At 44.7% G+C, this 22,698-nt stretch overlaps 1 protein-coding gene across 2 annotated transcripts in view; it reads left to right on the top strand.

The window, feature by feature from the left end:
- Positions 1-22,698, top strand: part of LOC144178984 (glycoprotein antigen BM86-like) — a 35,102-nt gene that overhangs the window by 6,923 nt on the left and 5,481 nt on the right. For both annotated transcript variants that reach the window (XM_077707133.1, XM_077707134.1), the window contains exons 4-12: positions 1,032-1,151; positions 1,933-2,037; positions 2,811-2,888; positions 8,853-8,978; positions 11,526-11,654; positions 11,745-11,876; positions 13,767-13,867; positions 15,265-15,317; positions 17,587-17,729. In XM_077707133.1, the coding sequence (XP_077563259.1) occupies positions 1,032-1,151; positions 1,933-2,037; positions 2,811-2,888; positions 8,853-8,978; positions 11,526-11,654; positions 11,745-11,876; positions 13,767-13,867; positions 15,265-15,317; positions 17,587-17,729 (987 nt within the window). The remainder of the gene's footprint in view (positions 1-1,031; positions 1,152-1,932; positions 2,038-2,810; positions 2,889-8,852; positions 8,979-11,525; positions 11,655-11,744; positions 11,877-13,766; positions 13,868-15,264; positions 15,318-17,586; positions 17,730-22,698) is intronic.

The following is a 22,698-nucleotide window of genomic DNA, read 5'->3' as shown; positions in this document are numbered from 1 at the left end:
TGGCCTTGCACGCCATTTTAGCAACCCCATCTTTATTTGTGAATCGAAGGATTCATGCCCTTTCCCCACTTATAAAACAAGGAGGCGTAATTGTTGCAGCCCCATCGTGAAATGATGTTTACAGCTGCGGTAAGCTGGGGCCGTGCCGGCGTCCACTTGCCCCTGGGGCCCACGCGACTGCTCGTGGCGCCACAGGAAACGGCGGCGCAACCTCTTTGTGTGTTGCACAAACCCCGTAGCATTGCTCTCACATATTCAAACCTACGGAAATTACTCCCTACGAGGAACTACAACTTACATTTTGAATTATTAGCCGTTTTGTTTTTTTCACGATTTATCTAAACGTATCTTATTCGTTTATAATTTGCGCCACATAATACGAGGGGACTTTAGCAACGTTGGCGTTCTTCCGGCTTACGGTCTTGGACCCTATAATTGCGAACGCTTTTCCGGTTAAATTGCCCGACAGAGAAAGAGCTTGCCAATGTTTTTTTTATTTTTACGACTATTTCTCACAAGTCAATTTACGTGTGCAACGCTCAGTACATTCCGAAAATTTCAATGTGGAATAATTGCTTTACAAAATAATGAGCAGCATGAAACACCGTTAAAAATACTTTACTCGCGGCAGGCCTTTCAGGATATTTTAAGGTACTTAGACCTCTTGTTAGGAAGCAGCAACACAAACGTAGGCTGTCTAAAGGTGCTAGCGATTAACGATAGGCAAAATTAAAATATTCGCGAACTGTTCTGTTTATGGTTCAAAAATCGCTGCAAAATTAAATTCTGCTCAAAGGCGAAAAAGGGAAGCTTTAAGCTCGAATTCGCTAACCGAGCAAGGCAGGCATAAATCCCCAAGCCTTCATTCTGTGCAATGTCATTATAAGAAAGACAAGGAGAAACAGCAGAAGCAGAGTGAGTTTCTACGCCAGGGTCAATTGAAACATTTATAAGTCACTCTCATAGCCATGTTTTTTGCGAGTTATTTTATTTGTCGGTAGCTTTTATTGTATTTTACTTCTTTTTTTAAGTGGAACAGGCGTTTCATGAAGCTTGTAGCAAGTACAAAGGAGGCGTGACGAGTAATGAAGCAGGCGAGATAGTCTGCACTTGCCCGACTGGAATGAAATTCAACGGAGACGACTGTGAATGTAAGTCACTTGCGCTGTCAAGTCCCGAATTATTTCTTATTTTATAAAAAAGATGTGCATATTTTGTTTGTTGTTTGTTTACCATATTCAAAGCCGCGTCGTCATCTCTTTTTTTTATATGCGAATATAAATGTCTTTATTTATAGGGCATATGGCACAAAAATCCGCATTGTGTGGGCCTGAAACAGAAAGCTAGGGATCTCGCAGTTGCGCCATGTACAATATTGGAGAAAAGTTTCTAGTCCATGCAGACAGTACACAGGCGGCACAAAAGTCAATGTACAAGCTTACTTCCTTACCAAGGCTGAAGCTTTTTACGCCGCAAAGCTGGAGAAAAAAAAAACATTTATTTGTACTGTCATAAAGTTCTTTTTTCGCATATTTAAACGTAAAACCTATTTTTTAAATTCTTTGCGGTCTAGAAGCCTTCAGATCGACCTGGAAAATTTTGACGGAGGGCGCGCGTGCTATGGCTAAAACAATCAGCTGATTCTGGCATTTTTCGTAATTTTGTGTAGTCAGAGCGCCTCAGACATTCCATCCACGTCGTGAGTTTCTCCACGATTTCTTAATATCTATACATACTAAGAAATAATCTAACAATATCAAGGTCAATTATTGTAAGCCGTATTGGCTATTTGGTTAATTTCGTACAAGTTAATTTCGAGGAACGCACGAGTAAAATACTACTTTTTTATTATTTATTCACAAAAAAGACCATATACCCGGCACAAAATTGTGACCCATCGTGTGTAGTGCATAATAAATTTCTTCGTTTCAGCCTATGCGTGCGGAGTGACTGCTTTCACTTGCAAAGAGATTTGTAACTACAAGCCTTACAGAGAAGACCAAAGGTGTTGCCAAGGGTGGGACATTTCATGCGATGGTGAGATATACATTTGCCATCTGCGGCTCTTGCGTCCTTAGGTGCCTACAAAAAATACGTATTCGGCTCCTATAGACTAAGATAAAAGGCCCTTTTGCAACCATCCTAATTTTACCCCTTACACAGCCTTGCCAACGCGCCTTTAACGCCTGCTATGTCTAAAATGCAATAATTGTCGACGCCCCAAGCACGTCAAATGAATAGTATACGGGGTAAATAAGAGCCGATTTCCGTAGAGCTGTTTACGGCTTTTTTTGCTGAGTTTGTCGTTGAACGTGATTATTGCCTGCTCTGGTTCTTTTTCAAACGTTTACCTGCTGGAGGATTGACGTCTTCTGAGAGTTCCAGAAGCAATAAGACAATTTTACGGCATGTTTTAAAATTACCCTAATGAATAAATTTAAAGGATATCATTAAGCATGATTCCCGTGCGGCCCGTCACTTCTGTTCACTGAAGTTTTACTTGTATAAAAAAGCATTTAGCGAAGAAATGCAATGAATATTGGCGTAATATCTTCTGGAAGCGGTAGGTGCCCTATGTTACCAAAAAAACTTTCAATTAGCATTAACGAGTTATTTTTACGTGGAGTAATACGCACTTATATAGGCTTGGCCATTTAAATATAAATTCGCGGTGACTTTTTTTTCAGCCAGCGGCTTAAAACATTTCTGAGCGCTCTTGTTTCCTTGTAATATATGCATTTGTGAGCGCTGCTTTTACTGAATGTGATGCTCATTTGCACTTCCTGGTTACCTCTTACATTTTCTTGCAGCAAGCTACGAGGAGAACACATATTGTAAACCGGGCACTATACCAGCCGGCAAAAACCCAAAAGATCTCAACTGCACAAGTACGTAAGCAATTTATTCCTTCTAATACGTAAGCTTCTAATTTTCGTATCTGGAGTTTACAGTTTGCTTCAGTCTAAATAGCGCAGACTTACCAACGTTTCGCCATATTTTAATGACACCATTGCAGATCTTAACAAAATAAGATAGGACAAGATAAGATAGGATTAATTCAACTCGTCAATCCCAAATACAACTGGACCGCTGGATCTTGTAATTTAGCCTAACTTTAAGCAGTGCCTGCATGAATAATTTTTGTAGCCTTGTACATCGTGCCTGATCGGGTTTTAGCTTCTACAATGAATTAGTAATGCCCAGAAAATGCTACCACTGTTGTTAACAAAGTAAATCAGAGTTACTGTGTAAAGTAAGCGAGGGTTTTCTGGCCCTCATTCAACGAGAAAGGTTTTTATGTCAAAAGTCAACAAAGATAGCTAGATTCACCGGCGCTCTACACCGCTGTATACCCAAAATATTCTACTGCTGAGCGTCTTCCAGTATTCTTGATATATTCGCTATTGGGGGCAGCTTTAAGGTCTCTAAGCATGATTACTTAGAGGCATAATGCACCTCGAAACACGAAAGTTGCCTCGGTCTGCCAATTGTCAGTTCATGTTTTTTTTTTCAGTGATAGGTCGGGATTAATTAATTGTTTCTTTTTGTCTGCAATAAGCCGGGTGGAGAACGCGACATTAAATGTTTCACAAAGGAAACAAAGAGGAATACGTGGCGCATTTTTATTATATGTCCAGCTTGCGAAAAATACTGTTACGTGACGGCAGGACGCAGGAAATGAACCATGGAAGATCCGAGTGATGTATTTACACTATATTACACGATGTCGGCCATGAGGGAGCCCGCCCAGCTGGGTCTTCGTTTTCTTCTCTGGAGATTGGAGATTGCTCTCCTCTTCTTTCCGTGACACGTCCCCCTCGTTGAAAGCGACCGTCCCGGTCGAGGCCGTCGGAAATGTACAGATGCGGTGACAATGGACCAGGAGAGGAAAAGTGGAAAAGTCCTTGCCGCCACGGATGAGGATGATGGTCGTGGTGAGAAGTGGCCCCGGTGCATCAATGCCCGCCGACACAGCAGTGAAACAACGTCCAAAGGCCTCGGAGATGCGCCGGAGTTCTGAGCAGGGGAACAGCGTCGTCTTCTATGTAGGTCGCGGCTGGTCACGTCGTTTGTTCTCGGCAAGTCACAGGCTGGGGACACGGGGCTGGGCAATGGTGCGTCCATGGCTCACAGGGTCTGGGGCGGATTCCAACGCATTCCAAGAGCCTTTCAGCGATGTTCAAGCAGCCGAGACGAAGCGAAGCTGGGGACAGGTTGAGGATCAACTCCGCAACCTCCACCAAAACATGTTACGTGACGGCAGGACGCAGGAAATGAACCATGGAAGATGCGAGTGATGTATTTACACTATACTACACGATGTCGGCCATCAGGGAACCCGCCCAGCTGGGTCTTCGTGTTCTTCTCTGGAGATTGGAGATTGCTCTCTTCTTCTTTCCGTGACAATACCAAGACGTCGCAAGGGCCGAATTCAATGCAATTTGCAGTACCCTTAGAATTGATTTATAATTGGCTTGGCCGTTGCAGGAAAGCTTCTGAAATGCCCACAATACGTAGCTTTATTGATCACAGTGCGCTTCACCATTCAAACATATTTCATAAACGTAAATTGCGCCAATCATTTTACAATAATTTATTTGCCCTGAGGAACTCATCCGAAATACAAAGAAGCCTCCGCAAAGAGTCACCCTGATCAAGCAGGGGGAAAACCTCCCGCGTTTAGTCGCCCGGTTTCTGCGAACGACAGTCGACTCTTCCGCTGGAAATTTTCTCTGCAAGAAACAAACTGTTATAGTTTTTATAGTTGAACAACGCGACCACAGCACCTTAAAGAATAAAAGCGGGATGAACGAATGCAATGCAAACTACGAAAACACTAATCGAAAAAGGCACAAACTAGGCTTGCGATCTTGTCGTTCACGCTGTACCTAACCACCACGTCTTGCCAACTCCACAAAGGTTACACCTCAGCAAGTTGCTACGAGTACATTAATTAGGTTGGGCCACTGGTAGCCAAAGTCGCTTGCCGGCTTGAGGCGTTAAGTCGTCTATGATTGTATGCGTAAAGAAAGGCACCAGGGAAAACTGTTGTCTCCAATCACGAACAAACGAAACAATCTGCAATTTATTCGAGTTCAACTTGGCAATACTAGACCACCTGCCTAAACATTAAGATTGCGGTGAAACTAAAACTACTCGCACTGCAGAAGGGCACTGTTTTAATTACGCTGCCGATGCGAAAGGTTATGAGTTATTTTTTAGTTAAATGCTACACTGAAGATGCCGTGGTGTTGTGTGGCGCGGGCCAGAATACTGAGCACAAGCAAGAGTTTTGATCGCTTCGCTACCCAAAACACAAACGCCAGGAATCAAACAACTCTGTACTCATATCATAAAAGGTGCGCCATGAAGCACTCTCGAACATAGGGTGAAAATATCTCCCTTGCTGCTCATTACTCTAAAAACTAATACTTTCGTGTATGTTACGAAAAACGAGTGGCTGCGTATCGGCCTTTCTCCCCGCCTATGTCGCCGAAAGATGATACTCTCTAGGGCAATCGTGTGTTTCAGCGTCACCGCAACACACTAAATCGACCAATCCATTCAGCCAACGAGAAAATTTCGGCGAATGGGAATATCCATCATAGGAATAGAAGCGGGCGCTTTACACTGCGCAGCGCTACAGCGCAGATCACTTTTTTTTTTTTCGTATGCACGATATGCCCGGTGCTGTCACTTGTCGAATTTGATTTGTTGGCGGCATAGATTGGCCACCCGAATAAATACATTGTGGTGAAGCCGAAGCAACGGGATTCCCTTAGAGCGTCCTCCCTTAAAGCGTCGTCTTACAACATTTACGTGAGAAGTATTGCGGAGCAGGGATTCGCCAGAGGGCACCCTTTCTTACTAAGCTTTAGTATCAGCCGGGCAATGATACCAAAAGTAGACAAGAGAGGTGCCACTGCCCCTGAAAAGACCTATAAAGAGTCAACGCAATGACTATTTTTTTTCCTTTTGTGCTAATTAATGCGTTAGTTCATGACGTTTTCATGATTAATATTATTGTGCAGTTATTTGCGCTTTTGCAAAGGCAACCTCCGTGACAACAGCGCCGCGCAAAGATCACCCCTACACTTTGCATATGAGTAATGTGTGTTCCTGTCGCACAATGGGATGCACATCAGCTTCGTAATGCGAGAGAGCCAGGTTCGATTCCTACTAGAGGATCCAATGACTTTTTCGAAGCCTATGTTTGGGTGCGGGACGTCGTGACCCCGGACGGCATACGACGATAAGCCGGGCCCATAAATAGCTGCGCACTTAAAAAAATTGAAGCTTTTCCACTCAACTTGACAGCTATCGGAAGCGCAGAGCAGTGGTTGGCCACAGGTGCTGTGTCGTCCTTCTCCGCTCTTTGCTACCCCGCTCACGCTCTCACGCCATCTGTCTCACTTATCTCGATGAATTGAACAGAGTTTGGATCAATGCAATTCAATTTTCCCGCCTTCGCTGCGCTAGCGCGCCTTCTCCTGGGACAGCTCGCGTCCTTTTCTTTGTCTTTTGTTCCTCGTTCTGCCTGGAACAGCTCGAGCGGGAGTTCTGCTCTTTTGCTGCTTGCTTTCATCTCGCACGTACTTTGGCCTGTCTGCGCTGTTGTGAAAGCGCCTTTTGTTTTCCTATGCGGCAACTTTAAGATGCGGAGCATCTTATGGTCACGGCATGTGCCGCGTCGGCGTCCGCACTCACACTGCGCATGCGCAACTCTCCTCCTTACACCCACAGGTGCGCGATACTACACTATAACAAAAAGAAAAGCTAGCGGCGCCCGGTTTTGAACCCATGACTCTCTGGCCGCAACGGGAAGTACGCGGTGCTCTTCCCACTACGCTACACATCCGGGACAGGAGCAGGTGCTACGAACGCGCCTTATGTCCTTGACTCATTCAAACTACGTCAAGAAGCTACTGATACAACGAAGGCACGTGAAGCTGAACGTCAGCAGAAACGACGAACTGAAAACTTTAGAGGAGGATGTTGAATTTCCCGTGGGAAAGCTGTGGCGGGAAGCGCCACGCGCCTTGCAGCTCAACCAGCCCCGTCCGCAGCGCCTCTGATGGTGATTGTGGCAGAATGCCCCTAGGGATTGGCCAACCAAAAAATCCATCACGAGATAGCTTCGCGTTCAACCACCGTCGTCATCTTCCCGTGGGGGAACCGCCGAAGAAGAAGAAGGTGAAGACAAAGCTGCGAAGAGGAGGGCGTGTACATTGCTCTCAGCCGGTGCACCAATGTCAACAACTTTCACCTCACCAACGCTGACGGAGACTACGGATTCTACCACAGAGACAACATCGACAAGAACATCATGGACGAGTTTCGGCGCCTCGAGAACCACCGCCTACTCACCGTAACACAACAGTACTTGCGTGCCTTTGCCACCGGTGTGGACCCGGACGCGGAATTCCCTCTGGGGCTAGTAAAAAACAGATCACTTAACATAACGGCAACACCATAGAACCACACGGAACCACCACGATGCTTCGCATCCTCATCAGGGTTCCCCAAGGGAAGATGGTGTAATTTTGAAATGCAGAGCATTTCTTTAACTCACATGTAGCGTCCGCCGTCCGTCCGCAACAGCTCAGCGCGCAGGTTCGCCCTCTCCCCCACTCCTGCCCTCCCGCATCACGCTACCCTCCTCGCTCTCAACAACAGGTCCGCACCCCTCCCCCTACACTATATCAAAACAATAATAGTTATCGGCGCCTGGTTTCGATCCCACGACGCTGTGGGCGGAATGCGAGGTACATGGTGCTCTTCCCAACGCGCCACAAAAGCGACACAGAATCGAAGGGTATGAACGCGCCTCATATCCTTGACTCATTCAAACTACGTCAAGAAGCTGCTGATACACGCAGCAGTTGCATCGATCTCGTCTTCACCAGTTGCTGCAACGCACGACCACTGCTTAAAGACCCCTTAACAGTACACTTTAGCGACCACGAAGCCGTCGTTCTCAGCGTCCACTACAACGACAACAGCAAAAAAAAAATAAATAAATAACGACTTACAACAACCTACTCCTTGCCTTCACTTCTTGCGTCACAAAAACAAAGAAAAATTGGGCCCATCTCTCCACGAGGGGGGACTCCAGTCGCAAAATCACGAAAGTAATAATTAATATATGAAAGAAATAATAATAATTAATAGTAATAAGCAATAATAGTTAACACATTCACTACCACCCCACCCCCACCCCCCAAACACTATCGTTAACGCAATACACCCACCCACTACGCGACGCATTTACTCGAGTCCCCCCTCGTGGGGAGATGGGCCCAATTTTTTTTATAAAAACCAGCCCAGTTGTGAGCATTCCGAACTAAATGGACGCTGGGAATGACGGTTTTTTACATATATTTTGCCTCAAATGTACCTGAAGTGCGCTAAATAATGGGACATATATGATAAGTGCCAGCGGCTCCAGGAGTTTCGAACGGTTCTGCTTATACAAATCTCTTGTTCAAGTATCATTTAAGCGTTGAGCGGAAGCCTGAATCGAGTGACAAGCGGGTATCCTTTGAAGCCTCTGTTTTGGTGCGTGACTCCTCAGGACTCTGGGTCCGTGATGCCGCGTACCTGCGGTGGCTAGGTAGCGTGACATCGGATGGCCTACGACGTCAAGCCGGGCATATAAAGTGCTCTGCGCTTACGACACTGAAAAGAAGTGTGGTTATTAGCATTAAAAGTGCACACACCCATTTAAAAGCGTCGACACAATTTCTTGTGAAAAAAGGGCAGTCGCATGAGTAGTACTAAAGAAGCTTAACTTAAAGTGCACAAGCAGCGTCATAGAGCAAGTTTAAAGTCATAACACTTCTTTTTTGCAGATATTTGTGCCATGGATGAATCTCCGTGTGAACACCGCTGCACCTACAAAGACCCCAAGTCACCCTACTTCGCTTGCACGTGTCCAGAGGGGAAAGTAATCAGCGGTGACGGATATACGTGTAGAGGTGAGCGCCGGTTCAGGAAATCGGAAATTACTGACCAAGAATCGCCGGAACCCCTTAAGGTCTGATTATCACGTATACTCTGTTTTGTTGTGCTTACCTCCCTTCAGCTGTCGACACTGCGCACTTTTTGCACCGGGAACTTTCTTAGACGCGTCTACATGACACATAAGACGGCTCGCTAGTACGTACCACAAAGAAGAAGTCATAATGTCCCTAATCCTACCACTAGAAATGAACAAGAAAAAGAGACATTTTTCTTGCCTTGCCAGCTCTACCTTAGTACCAGTCTCGAACATTAGCTGACCTATGTTCGAATAAGGCATTTCTATACACGGATGGACGAAAGCTTCCCGCATACACTTCCACCTACTCTTATACTGCGTTGTCTAAATCCTTAGCTATCCGCATAATATTTATTTATTTTTTTTCCTTTAAAGTTATCCGTTTTCTCATACTTTCAGTACCATAGGTGTAGGTCCTAGTTCTTTCCATTGCATGCCCAATTAACTCCAGTATCGAATTCCTGGTATCGCTTGCTCCAGTCCTAAGCTAAAGACGCTCGGTTTCCTAATTATCAACGTTACTCCTATCCCGCCGCTCTGCATGGCTCGTTAAGCGGCCCTAAGGTTTCTTTCGAGGCATGCAGTAAGGCTTCAATTTCAGCCACATACGTCATCAATCGGACTGCGCAGGTACGGTATAAATTGCGTTTTTGTGACCCAGGTAGCATACTTTTCTTTAATTATATATGATCGCCGAATTCTCCTCAGCCTATAGTAATTCTACGCTTGAGTTATTTCTCTTTCTTGGAATGGCCTACACAACTTGCCCAGCTCACTTATGTTAATCCACCTCTTCTAGTACTTTGTTACGGACGCTGATTAGGCCGCCTTGCAAAGGTTTATTTAATGTTGGCGTTGATTTTTTTCACCATAACTATTGCCCTGAAAACGCAAGCCTGGCATTACTTATAAACGAGTTCTTTGCAGCTACGTCGTATATGCGTCGCTTTTTTCGCTCTCGTGTTTTAGTCTTTTGGAATGAAATACTTGTACAAACAGTTCGGTGACACACGCCACAGCTTCCCTAGAATCAGACTTCTGTTTGGCTTGGGCTTACCTGTTCTGCTCACGTGGTGGCACGCCCAGTTGCCACGCGGAATGCTCGTCTAACTTTTGTTCCACCGCTAACAATGAGCGGAGGTGTCGCGGGGCGAATGCGCTGGCCTTATCTATTACTCTGGAGAGTCAGTTTTAATTCTTAGTCGACCTTAAAGTGCGTTTATCTATCTAATCTTTGCAGCGGCGGGAATTTTCCCTACCATACGACTACAACAACGATGGTTTTTCACCCCAGCGAAACAAACACATTCGAGGTCGACTAAGAATTGAAACCGAGTCTCCAGAGTAATGGATTAGGCCAGTGCATTAGCCCCGCGAGGGGCGAAAAACCATTGTTTAAAATTTTTTTCGATTATCTTCCATGCTACTTAGCTTTATGGATAAAGGCTGCGAATTATTTTCGACATGGCCCTTCTACATTTTATAAACAAGACGATGTACCCCTCAAATTACAAGTGGAGCGAATAGTGGCCGTGTACTAGTACCTCGGACTTCTCGTAATGGCATACAATGAATACCCGGCTAGATAAGTTTAGCGCCACCTTTTATATAGGACTTTTGACTATTTTTATTAGATTACTGTGCGCATACATACGGTAAAATAACTTTTTAAGTCTTCTCACTTCCTTCCCTATTCATGCTTCTATCACTTGTCTACAGGACGCATCCCGTTCCCACTCTTTATTGAAGCCTATGGTGTCTATTTTTCGGCTAACAATTATCTTGGTAAACAAGTTGTGTAAAAGGAAGTAAGATGATGTGTCTGTAACTTTGAAAATTTTCTCATCTGCGGCCTTGTGGACTAAAGTAAATTTGCATCTTTAGCCTAGCAGAACATTTCGCCCTCAGGCATTACCAGAATAATTTTTATAGCTTTCCTGGCATATGACCATCCCCGTTCATTAGTATTTCCTCAACTATTCTCGTTGCGATCTGCAGCATTCCTTCTGTTCCTTACCTTGAGCGCCTTAACCATCACGTCTTAGTTATTGTTTGAACCTTGCGAACTAGGCTAGTTGATTCAGTACTGCTGCTGGAACTAACTTTGCTCGCGCACAAACCGACGTCAAACATTTCCCTTGGTATCGTTATATCCTCACAATAACCTGACAAGTTTCATATCGAATGCACACATATAATGTCTGGCCAAAACCCAAAACAAGTTTCATCTTTCTGCCGTCCAGCTCTCGCATCTTAGCAATGCCCTTTCAGCATTGAGCATGCATTTGGCTCGAATGTCACTTTTCTTGTTTTTGGCGAAACAATTTTTACAACTCTGACAATTCGATTTTTTACAATTCATTTTTTTTATTCTCAGGTAAAACAAAGCAGACTTGTTTTAAGAGGTCTGTCTCTAGCGATTCTACCAACCATATCGGAAAACTCGTGTTTCAGCGTAACTGCGGTATATTTCGCATCATTTCAGACAAAACTGAATGTGATGATCATGAAAAAGAGGACTGTACCAAGAAGGGCCAAAGGTGTGTTATTGAAGATCGGCGAGCAGTCTGCAAATGCCCCGCGGACCAAGTCCTCGTCGACAGTGCTTGCCGTGGTACGTATGCGTTACAGCATTATAAGCCACGTGAGTTTCTCGTATAGTGAGATGATCTAATATGACATGCTTTTTGTACTCTTTTTTAAGCTTCCTGCACCGAACCAAAAAAATCTACTTGCGCTACCATCCTAAGTCAATGCAAAATCATTGACAATGTGGAAACGTGCGTGTGCGACCGCCCTCTTATCTGGAATGAGGCAGAAAAGAAATGCGTACTGGGTGAGTGCGACAAGCACAGTTTCTAGCAAGCTTCTTACCTTTTTTGCGTGTCCAATAGGTGGCGCATGTCAGCAAACTTTTCGCGTTCATTCGCGTCGTGCTGTAACAGAGCAAGCGAAATTACATAATGAAATAGTCTTGTGAGAGCGCATGGACACAGCTGTTTTCAAGAGTTTTGAGGCCGGGGTTGCCAAAGAAATTGCAGTAAATGAGCGTTTCCTGACGCTCTTTTGCTTCTTTTGCGCCTTTGGTAGCCTTCCAGCATGAGTGGGCAGCACCCACCGAACAGCGCAGGCTCGCAGAAAGATATGAGTTGTGCAGAGACCTAGTGGTACGCCTGCCGGCGTGCGCCACACCCCCGATGAGCGGCCTAATTAGGCTTCCCTTTGTTTCCATTCTAAAGCCTGAGAAACCACAGGAAACAGAGTGTCTCAACATAGCAGGTAGCGTACGCTACGCTAGCGGGGGCGGTTACCGTAACCTGACTAGACTTAAGCGCGCGGGCAAGGGCATCGGGCCTCACGTTCCCGGAACGAACCTCCGCAAGCGCAATCGGTTCCCGGTAGCTGACCCCGCTTGCGTATCGTACGCTACCCGCTATGCTGCAGCACTCTAATGTTGTGCAGGCGGCGTTGCTCGGGTGACGTGAGGTCCAAGTTCCGGTGGTGGCGCTAGAGCATGTGTGTAGGCATCTAGCCGCTGTTTTTCAGCGTAAACGGACGAGGTGGTCACCCATTCTAGAAAATCCACCAATATATCTTCAATTATTTTGATTGATGGTTTTGAAGTAGTTTTAGATAATATGCAGTCGCAGCAGTAGACATTACGAAGAAATTAGAGCTGTAACTGGTATTATAGCACCAAGTTTTATATACCTCAGCTTACTGCTGCACACATGTAATGGCTACATAAGGTGCGGAAGTTTCTTGCTAAGGAATAGATTGCATAGTTATGGCAATATAGTTGCTGATTTTTCCAATAAACTCAATGTACAGCTACTGCTCGGGCTACGTTACTTGTGAATAGGCAGCGGTTGTGTCTGGTACATTAGCGTAGTTAATTTACTGCAAAAACGTTTATTATTAGTTAACGCTAGTTAGTTAACGCATAGTTAATGCTATTAGTTATTTGAAGCATAGCTATAGGTTAATCCGAAAAAAGGCTGTAACTGTGGCGTGGGATTTAACAACAAAAAAAGTCCCAGGCAATCTCCACTAACGTGAATCCTGGGGATGGGCGAAGCATGCAGTGTATAAGTTTATTCTTGGTGCCTTGGCATTTTCGCCCATGGAGATAAAACCGTTTAGGTGTAGAGATATACAGCTTTTCTGTAAAAGTCTCTTGTGGTTGGAGCACGAAGCGTTCTAACGTGAGGAATAAAGAAACGACTGTCCCGGTGTGTTCTTTTAGCACGCGTTACGTTCTTGCACGAGGCGTTGGAAAACGAGTGTCCAGGTGTTTTTAGTACCGTGACTGCATGATAAGAGATACGGCGACGACGACAGGAGTCGCCAACAGCCGGAGCCCCTACGGGGCGTCTCCCCTAAAACAGATTTAGTGGCCTCCACCTTTACGAACCTGAAGTGTAGGGCAGCAGTCGTGTCATCGTTGTACTAAAAACTGGAGTACAACACATGGGATTGTATTTATTAAGGGGCCAGGAAGGAGTAGCACACCGCATACGCGGTGTTCACGTAACGATTACGCTAGCACAAAGCAAACGCTTGAGCTTTTTTTTTACGCAAATAATTTTTTTACTTATTCCTCACCAGCCTGTTTACAGGGTGCGATGATAGCCGAAATAGACCCTCTATGCTTCGAGAAAATCGAACCGCCTATTTTACTTATGCCTACTGCAATTAAAACGTCAAAAAATATTTTCTCCCGTAGAAAAACAGTTCATTTATCAAGTGCAGTTCGAGATGGACAAGTATCCGACAGTGCATACGCAAGCGTGGTGGGACAACGCAGAGATAGAAATTGAACACGCGGTAGGTATTCGTCTTTTAAAACCACTTTCTATCTATTTAGAAACTTCGTAATCACCTGCAAACACAAAACCTATAGAATAAAATATTGGCGCTTGAAAGAGATATGTTGCTCAACTGCGCTTCATGTATGCATGAGTATATCAACCGAACGGGTGGGAAAATCATTTCGTGGTGGTGTTTTTAATATGCTTACGATAATTGACGGTGTATTCTACAAATAGGACGGGCTTGATTTTATCATTGGGAGCAAATTTTCGTGCCACTAGCCCACACAAAAATTAGCCCGACGAAAAAAAAAATATTACCTCAACATAATTCAAGCAATTATCTACACCCACAGGTGGTGTAATGGTACACAGTACTAAGAAGTCTCTTATATTCTCAGGGTATTCCTTCTCTATTTTTTGCCATTTGATATATAACCAATATTACTTGAAGACACCGGCAATCACCACTAGAACAGAAATGGGTTTTTTTTTCAGATATGACTAGACTCTTACAAATGTCGTCATATCTCTATAAAACGGAACTTAAACGTTTATCTGTGGAGTCTCGCTGTGTCCGGCATATAGCGAAGTAGGACTGTTGCGTCTGAATGACATAAAATCAAATTTTTGCGGTGATCTTTGCAACAGTACGAATAGATATAGGCTGGAAATAGCACGTCCAAAATATTTAAATCAGATATTATACGCTTTCATAAACTCCCTGGTAGGTGCCGTATTGTTCATACTAATATACCAAAAGCTCTTAACAATAGATGAAGCAATTAATAAACGGATAATATTTTATTGGGGTACAGCAATTAAAAATACGACTGCCTCGTATTCGCCGGATGAATACTGCAAGATTATTTGAACTTATTCCTCTGAAGCGCTCTTCGACTTTTGGTTATTTCTGCATGCGTGTCGGGACCATAGATATCACATGCGCTGGTAGGTTTTAGGGTGTCAGAGCACTACCCAAAGTTTTATTGAAGCCTGCATTTTGCTAGAGCACGTACAAAGCGACTATTACTCACTCAGTCCGAAATTCTGTAGAACCCCGCGGGGGAAAGATCGCATGTCAGCGGCTACCGCCATTCCTCTTCATGCCGGCGCGCGAATATAATTCAACAAACGTCACTAAATTGCCTGTTGATGCAAAATCATCGCACACTTGTATGCCCAGTCTTCCTTTGTCCCATGTCTTAGCTGCGGAGTCCGTTCTTTTGATCATGCAAGACCTTTACCCGCTCAAATACCCCTTCAGTGCAGACTCTTCGCATTCAGGATGCTCTTGCATTAGCGTTGACGATCTTATCTATAGCCATTCTCTCTCATTAGCACCGGAACCCTATAGGATTGCTCAGAAACAAACACAACTCACAACTTTACCTTTTATTACTCTTTTCTTAGATGAAAAACCTCTATGGCAAAAGTCTCAGAAGAACTGAGCTGGTGCAAAGTGGGTGAGTAAAACAGCTTGATACCCTTTGGAGTTTTCGACGCCTGCCATTCGCAGTGCGTTTCGCGCCTAGTAATGTTCAAGACGGAATTTCAAATTTTAGGAAACGTTTCTGCCATAAACTTCTCGCGATATGCACTTATTGCTTCTTATAGGAACAATGGTATTCTGCAGCTTACTTCATGAGAGGTTGGTCCCCTCGTCGAACCGTGAGCAGACAAACGTTCTTTTTCCAGTGTGACTCAATCTTTTTCGTACAACCTCTTTTGTCTCCTCAGGATGTTTTCCCGGCGCCTGCGCACACTCGAGTGCGTGCGCGTGTCTGTATAAGATGAGTAAAAGGTCAGACACAATAAAAACAGTCACAGTGAGTTTCCTACTTGCGTTTCGGGAGACCAGAGTAGAATCCAGAATATTTATATATTCTGCATGTGATACCGCAAAAGCCACATCGGTGACCGTAATTCGGGTGTGTGCGCCAATCGATAGGGCATTGTGGTGTTCTGCGGAAGTGTACAACTCTGGGCGAAAAATCCGCGAAATGCAAAAATAATAGCCATTGGGAAGGAAGCGAGCAATAATTTTGCGTCCATATCGATCAACTTTACCTCGCCGCTTTGTTACAACAATGCAGGGTGATAACAATATTTTTCTAAACAAACCTGAGCTGCGCAACTATTTATCCCGCCTAGACTACAACCATTCAGTTTAGTGCGTCCTGGAGGCTATATTTATGTTCTTGGTTTCTGTATTCATGACTGTACATATAAAGGACAATGGGTGCGGCGCACTGTCCAGTAGGCGAGTAGACATAGAAAGAAGAAGTCGAGCGTTTCTTCAGCGAACTTCGCAAGAGGGTCAGTTAGATAGAGCATTGGGCAAGAAAAAAATAACGTAATTACGAAGAAAATTAGCATGACGACTATCACGGTGCAGCGCAACGCCGCTTCTGCGTGCCAGTCATGGTCCTTTTTTTCGTCATACGTTTTGTAGCGAGAGCTGCACTAAGCTACCTCGGGTACTTTTCCGGGGTGAGCAGTTTTGACATTGAGAGCTAAAGGGCAAATCACACCCCCTTCCGCAAGCGGCCGGCATGGAAGAGCGCCCCGATGGTGGGAAGAGATAGGCGGCAGGGGAGAGACAGGCTTATTCTTGGATGAAACCAGTGCGAACTTAAAGACAAAAGAAGTGGAACGCAAGGGCTGCCGCTGGTTTAAAAACTAGTTTAATATCAAGAAGGGTAAAGATAAACACGTAGCACAAACAATGAAAACACTGCGCATAAGCAAAACAAGTTTACAAAAGCCGCGGTGATAAGGGAGCTAGATAGACACTGGCTACAGTCAAAACCCACGCAGATAGGCAATATCTTAGGGATGAAGACACACGCTTGCTTGGCTGACACACTTGTCTACTCTTTCTGCTATGTGGAACGCTTCCATAATTTCGCGGAGCGTTTGTTCCCGGTGCCTAAATATAATGTCAGTGGCAGGAAAGTTAGGTTTACTTCCGCGGCACTTAGCACAATGCGAAGAAAGACGGGATGGTGGGGCATTTTAATGATAATTCATGTTCTCTCAAACGCACGTTGATACCACTTGTATTCCCTTTCCTTTGTTGTTCTTTAAGTTATCGCTGGCTTCATTCAAGAATGTATTTCCAACTAGCCCAGCTTGTAACCTTTCTGGCGAGAGATAGGCGATGAGGGAACGGAAACGTGCGCGGAACCCGTGGCGCCACCTGGCGGAGAAAGGAAAGGAGGCCGCCGCCGCCGCTATAAGCGCGCGCCACAAAGGAAGGCCAAGATGCCACTTGCGGGGCAGAGCCGTGTGCGATGAAGGAAGACGAACATCCAGCCTTGGTCGCTCGTACAGCTGCGAGGCTTAAAAACGCCGTGACGCGAAAAAAGATGATGAATAAGCAGTGTATTCAGACACCTCGACAATGGGCCTAGCCAGGGCAGTGAAGCTTTCACTATCAGCAAGGGTTAAACAAAGCGAAACCACATCAATTTTTTGTCAGACCTATCACCCTTCTAAAACTAGATATTCTGTAGACGACGTACGGGTCATCTTCAGGGGTGCTTTGTTCCCGTTGCCTTGTGCAACGGGTGACCTGAAAACGACTTTTCGCTGTCGTTAATATCATTTAATTTTAATTATACCTTACACAGTTTCTACCTCAAAGTTGAGTGCTTCTTCTTGAAATAATGCTTGCTTGTATTGAGCAAACTAACGACAGCTGTTTCCCTCATCCTTCAACAAATTCTTCAGGAAAACACCAACTGTAGAGATGAATTTCGCAGAGGAACCCGAAAAAGCCACGCTGAACAGAATATTCCAATGTCATGAACACGATGATGCGGACAAATGCTACTTTGCGCCCGATTTATACATCGTCAAAGGAACTGCAACAGGTAAGGGGGCTTTTTTCAATACAGTCACCACGAACAGCATTCGGCGTGTGTGGTTTCGCTTCGATTTCCGCGGGTGTGTTTTTTGAGTTCATTTTCTAAGCAACAATAGTACTTGTCCTAACACCACACCTGACTTCACGGCATCATTGTTAGGAAAACGATGCCGTTTAACCAGCCATAAAGACAAAATGATGATTTTCTCAATTTGAATAAATGGTCTTTGGTAACTTGTTCAGCTTCATTCCAGCCGAGAAAAATGTTTTGTACCAAAAAACACAAACATTGAAATACTGAAATTGTGCACAACAGGGGCTGAATACCGACAGGAATGACGCAATAGAGGCACGCAATAAAACATAGTTATTAATGATGTACGTGCACGGTAGCATTAAAGTGGTATTATCAAACACAACTAAAGGGCACACGAAAGTTTTCCCATCGCGTTTTTTGGTGATAGCTTCGGCGGGAGGCCGCCAATCGTGCAAACGATATTTTGTGACGTCACAGTGACGTCATCGGAAAGTGGCTGAGGAGGCGCCACTGCTTCACCTGGTTTAAAGCGGAGCTTTCAATGCCCAACTGATGGCATCGTTCGTCCCAAAACGCACTGCAGGAAAGTCAACTTTACAAAATGGGTTTCACAAAATGATGATGTTGAAGCGAAGGCACATCAAGCGTTTCGAAAAAAGAAGTGCTCCCCGTGGACGGAATCAAAACTGGGGGCCTCGCGTTATGAAGTCCACATCTACCCGATTGCGGCATTCCAACACGGTAGAATCAGTTTTGATTTTAGATTTTTAATTTGACTCAGGTTGCATAAAAGAAAGCTTCGCGTTATAAATATTTTTCTCTTAAGAAATGGGCTTTGATTCTTTCTCCATATTTGTATTATTTTTTTAAATTTCGCGAAGAGGTAATATCATAATTAACACATCAATAATAACATTTTGTGAACTAAACTTGCAGTTCATTTTTACGGACCTTTCTACCTTATTCCTACATAGAAACAACTTGAGCAAGATTGTCTTGGTAGTGCTGGTACTTCAGTGCTGTGGCAATTACTTACGCTATGTGCGCGTTTAATTCTCGCTGGCAGTCTGGCATCGAAGTGCACTAGGCGACGGGGACGGGGCTCTCGAATTTATTTGTTTTTTTTTTCTATTTCTTCTGGTTTATAACTTTTAAAATGCATTGTTGCATGTTCCTGCCGGGAGAGAAACACTAGTACCACTTCGCACTAGAGATCCCTTGTTAGACATTTCGTGCCACGTTCTTTCAGTTTAGCTATTAAACTGTGAAGACATTTTTCGTCATTATAAGCGGTAAATATTGCCAAAATGAACTGTGCCGAGTTTGGTGTTAGCACATGCTCTCTTGAGATGAATAAATATTTTACCTAAGTTTAGCAAACATTTTAACTATTTTAACAAACATTGCCTATAGTGACCGGCCGACATTTTTGTCATAGTTACCTACAAAAAAGCTATTAATTATTGGCGTGACTGAATGAAAAACAGATCAAGGGAACAGGTGCGTCAGGATACTAAACAATAAACTGATCCAGCAATAGGGTACGTATGCCTATAAAAATGATACAACGACACGAGAATCATTAAAAGATGGTGCTAGAGACCGATGCGTTACTGTGTCCATGGGATTTGAAATACCTGGACGGAAGTGCTTTGCAACAACTGTTCCAACCCTACCAGATAGACGGAATGCCGCGTGTTGTAAATGCCCACCAAACTCTCGTTTGCACCGTGTGGAAGTTAGGCATCAGATTTTTGAATAACTACACCAATTGTTGGCGTCTCGAATGCCGCCGTTAGTCGTCACACAAAGGTGTTTGCGCGCTCACACGGGAGAGAGTGCTGGCTCAAATTAGGTTTAGTGAAATACCAAAACGGAACAATGTACCACACGATCAAGAGGGCAGAAGCTAAGCCGTTCAACAGCACTTGCTGTGGCAAAGGCATAGTAGTTATCCGGATTAACAGTAAAATTAGCGAGTGACGAACAACTGAACTTATTTTCCTAAATGCATGTATAGGTGCCTCCAGTCCGCTCATCTATTGTGCAGATGCTGAGGATCGACAGCAGGCGTACGCTTTTTTTGTTCGAATAGTTTATTCATGAATGAGTCCCTCTTTGAGAGGGTTAATACTGATTTTTTTCACCCGTCTAGCAACGACCCCATGATGCTCACAAATCCTCACTTATTGAACACTGTGATGTGATAGGGTGTAAAAAATCAAAAGGCTATGGACAATCCACTTGAGGTGTGCGGTGCAACAAAGACAATGATGGTTGAGTGGCATCGTGATGACGAAGAGGAAAGTGGTGGACGGAAAAGAAGACGTTGAGAACCGGAGGGCAGCGCAGCGCACTCGCTGTTAGTGATCAAGTCTTAAGGTTCTGCGGCCTGTCGACCGGACGGCAAGAACCACGGTGTCCTGCGTCTGTCGACCGGACAGTCAAGCAACATGTCCGCACCCTGCACAAGAGGCCGAGGAAGCATCGTGCCGCAGCTCTCAGCATCCGCTGCTTCACCTGACAACACAGATGTATTCACTTCGCCTCTGCAACCACAGCCAGACTTGTTGAATCGTAAGACTGCACCCATTCCACTTTGTTTATCGGTTACGAATTGGACTGTTCTGTTTTCCGTCACCTGAAGATTTCAACTGTACTCTGTATCTGTTTGTGTTGCGCCTCCCAGCATCTTTATTGTCAGTCATAAATGTTCTTCCTCGCATAGTTACGAAACTCCGTGCTGCAGTCTCTGATCTGTACCTCCGAGTACCTCGTCTCGAGTCTCCAAAACCTCATAACATCACAAAGTGGCGTCCGCGACAGGACTCTCCCATAACACCTTGGAGAGTCAGGCTCAGACGAGTGGAAAGGATCTACAGGGTTGCGATTGTTAACATGGGGCTCGAGGAACTGGAAAAGCTTATTGCTGATGGAATCCGATTGGGACTCAAAGGGCCAGAACTTCGCATGGGGGTCCAGAGTGAGCGTTCGAGATTGAAAGCACAGCGTGAAGAGGTAAAGGAAAGGTTAAACGCACAGCGCGAAGCTGAAAGGCAGGCGTTGAAGGATGCCCACAAAAAACACCTTGCAGCGCTGAACCGCGAGTTAGCAATTCTCAAAAACTTGTATAAGGAAAAGGTGGCAGAAGCCTCTTTGGTTGCCAACACGATGGCAGGCCAGAACAAGTTGGTAGATGTTCACGAAGCAGGCAGTAAGGTATATCTTCCCAGGCCAGAAAGTGTCGAAAGTTCTGCTCAAGGAACCTTTGGGAGAGGTCTCCAACAGGATGTCGAAATACTGCCTAATAAGAGTACTTTTAGCACATGGAGACTCAGTTTCAAGTTAGAAAGCAAAATAGTGCCTAAAGAGGTCCAAGCTAGGTGTCCAGAAAGGACATCTCTGAATGTTGATGATCCTGAATCATCAGACATTGCGGTGAAAGTAGCTGCAGCCGGCGCAGCGATCACCCAAACAGATACGGCGTTTTTCTCAGACGACAAAGGACCTGAAGCTTCCAGAACTGAGTGTTTTGAAATTCAATACAGCCAGCCCCAGAGGGAGCCCAAACTTTCTCCAGAGGTGAGGAAAATGCGGGAAGGAAAGCACAAGCCCAAAAAAGAGGAGAGGCCATCCTTCACCACGCATTCGACCAACCCCAAGAGCCGTGAAGTACAGCAGAGCCTAAAACGCACCAAGAGGAAGTTGAGCATACCTTTCTTCTTGAAGCGGAGGGTACTCAAGCGCAAAGGTGGCATGCTAAATCGACGTGAGACGCGCTCCGTCCGTGTAACAGAACGAACGGTTCCAAGACAGCCGAGGGCTAAATGACGCCAAGTGAGAACTTTGAGGAGTTTCGGCCGCCAACCGCTTTCATCTCAGAAGAAACCGGATGCGGAAGGGTGAACAAACAGTTCGCGTGAACAGAGAATTTATTATGGCCACAAATCTGTCCCAGGAGCACGCGGTAGCCCAAAGACAGACAAGTCACGGATGAGGGCACGACATGTGAAACTTCGTGGTCAGCTCCTTTAGAGGTACAGGAGAAAGGAAGATGTGCTGAACCAATCGGCTTCCAACGGCATGACCCCTTTCCTGACTTCGGACTTGTATGCTCTTCTCTGATGCTTCCCTTCAGGATGAACCTGTGAACTTTAGTGCGAGTTTCAGTAGTTAGAAATGTCTGTGACGAGACTCCGAGACACTACTTAGAGTGTGATCTTGTTCTTTTGATTTTTATTTTTGGAAGTGTGTGCGGCTCTGCCCCAGCAACTTTCTTTGAGGGGGGAGTATCGCAATACAAAAATGAGTAAGCGTAGTTATTGATTCCTGCGATGGCAATTCAGTGCAGGCGGCGAAAAAAAGCATGCGACAACACCGCCCTACATAAGATACGCGACATAACCGCAGGCGACAAGAAAACACGGCGGCAAAAAAATCACAGCTACAAAAGAGAACGCGACAAAAGAGCAAAGTATAAAAATGGCACGGGGACAAAACAGCGAGCTTTATTATGGAATGCCTAATGGGCAATGATTTACATTTTTAACGTGTGGAGAAACAATATAGAGTGTTGTGCACAATGCTTTTATGAGTGTCTCCTAACTTTCCGTTATCCTTTTTTAAGAAAAATGTTCCCATTTCGTGATACTTGGAGATCGCAGCATATACTTGTCGAAACTGGTGCACATAGGCTCAAGCTATGACCAAACCTAAAAATTGATTTTTTGCTAGAAACTGTAATTGTGCTTTTTCACTGTGTAAATAGTTGGTCATACCTTTTTCTCGGCAAACAAAACAAGTCCCATCATTGCGCCTTCAGCTACTTATCCTAAGTTGACTTACCTTCACCTGTGTAATATATATATTGAAATGCAGTACGTACAGTTGTATTGATAATTTATTATTTTCCTTAAAGGAGCCATCAATACAAAATACG

This window comes from Haemaphysalis longicornis, unplaced genomic scaffold (assembly GCF_048455015.1).
Source record: "Haemaphysalis longicornis isolate Haplotype H1 unplaced genomic scaffold, Haemaphysalis longicornis Haplotype H1 scaffold_4, whole genome shotgun sequence".
Classification (NCBI taxonomy): domain Eukaryota; kingdom Metazoa; phylum Arthropoda; class Arachnida; order Ixodida; family Ixodidae; genus Haemaphysalis; species Haemaphysalis longicornis.
This window is presented reverse-complemented; position numbering and strand designations above follow the sequence as displayed.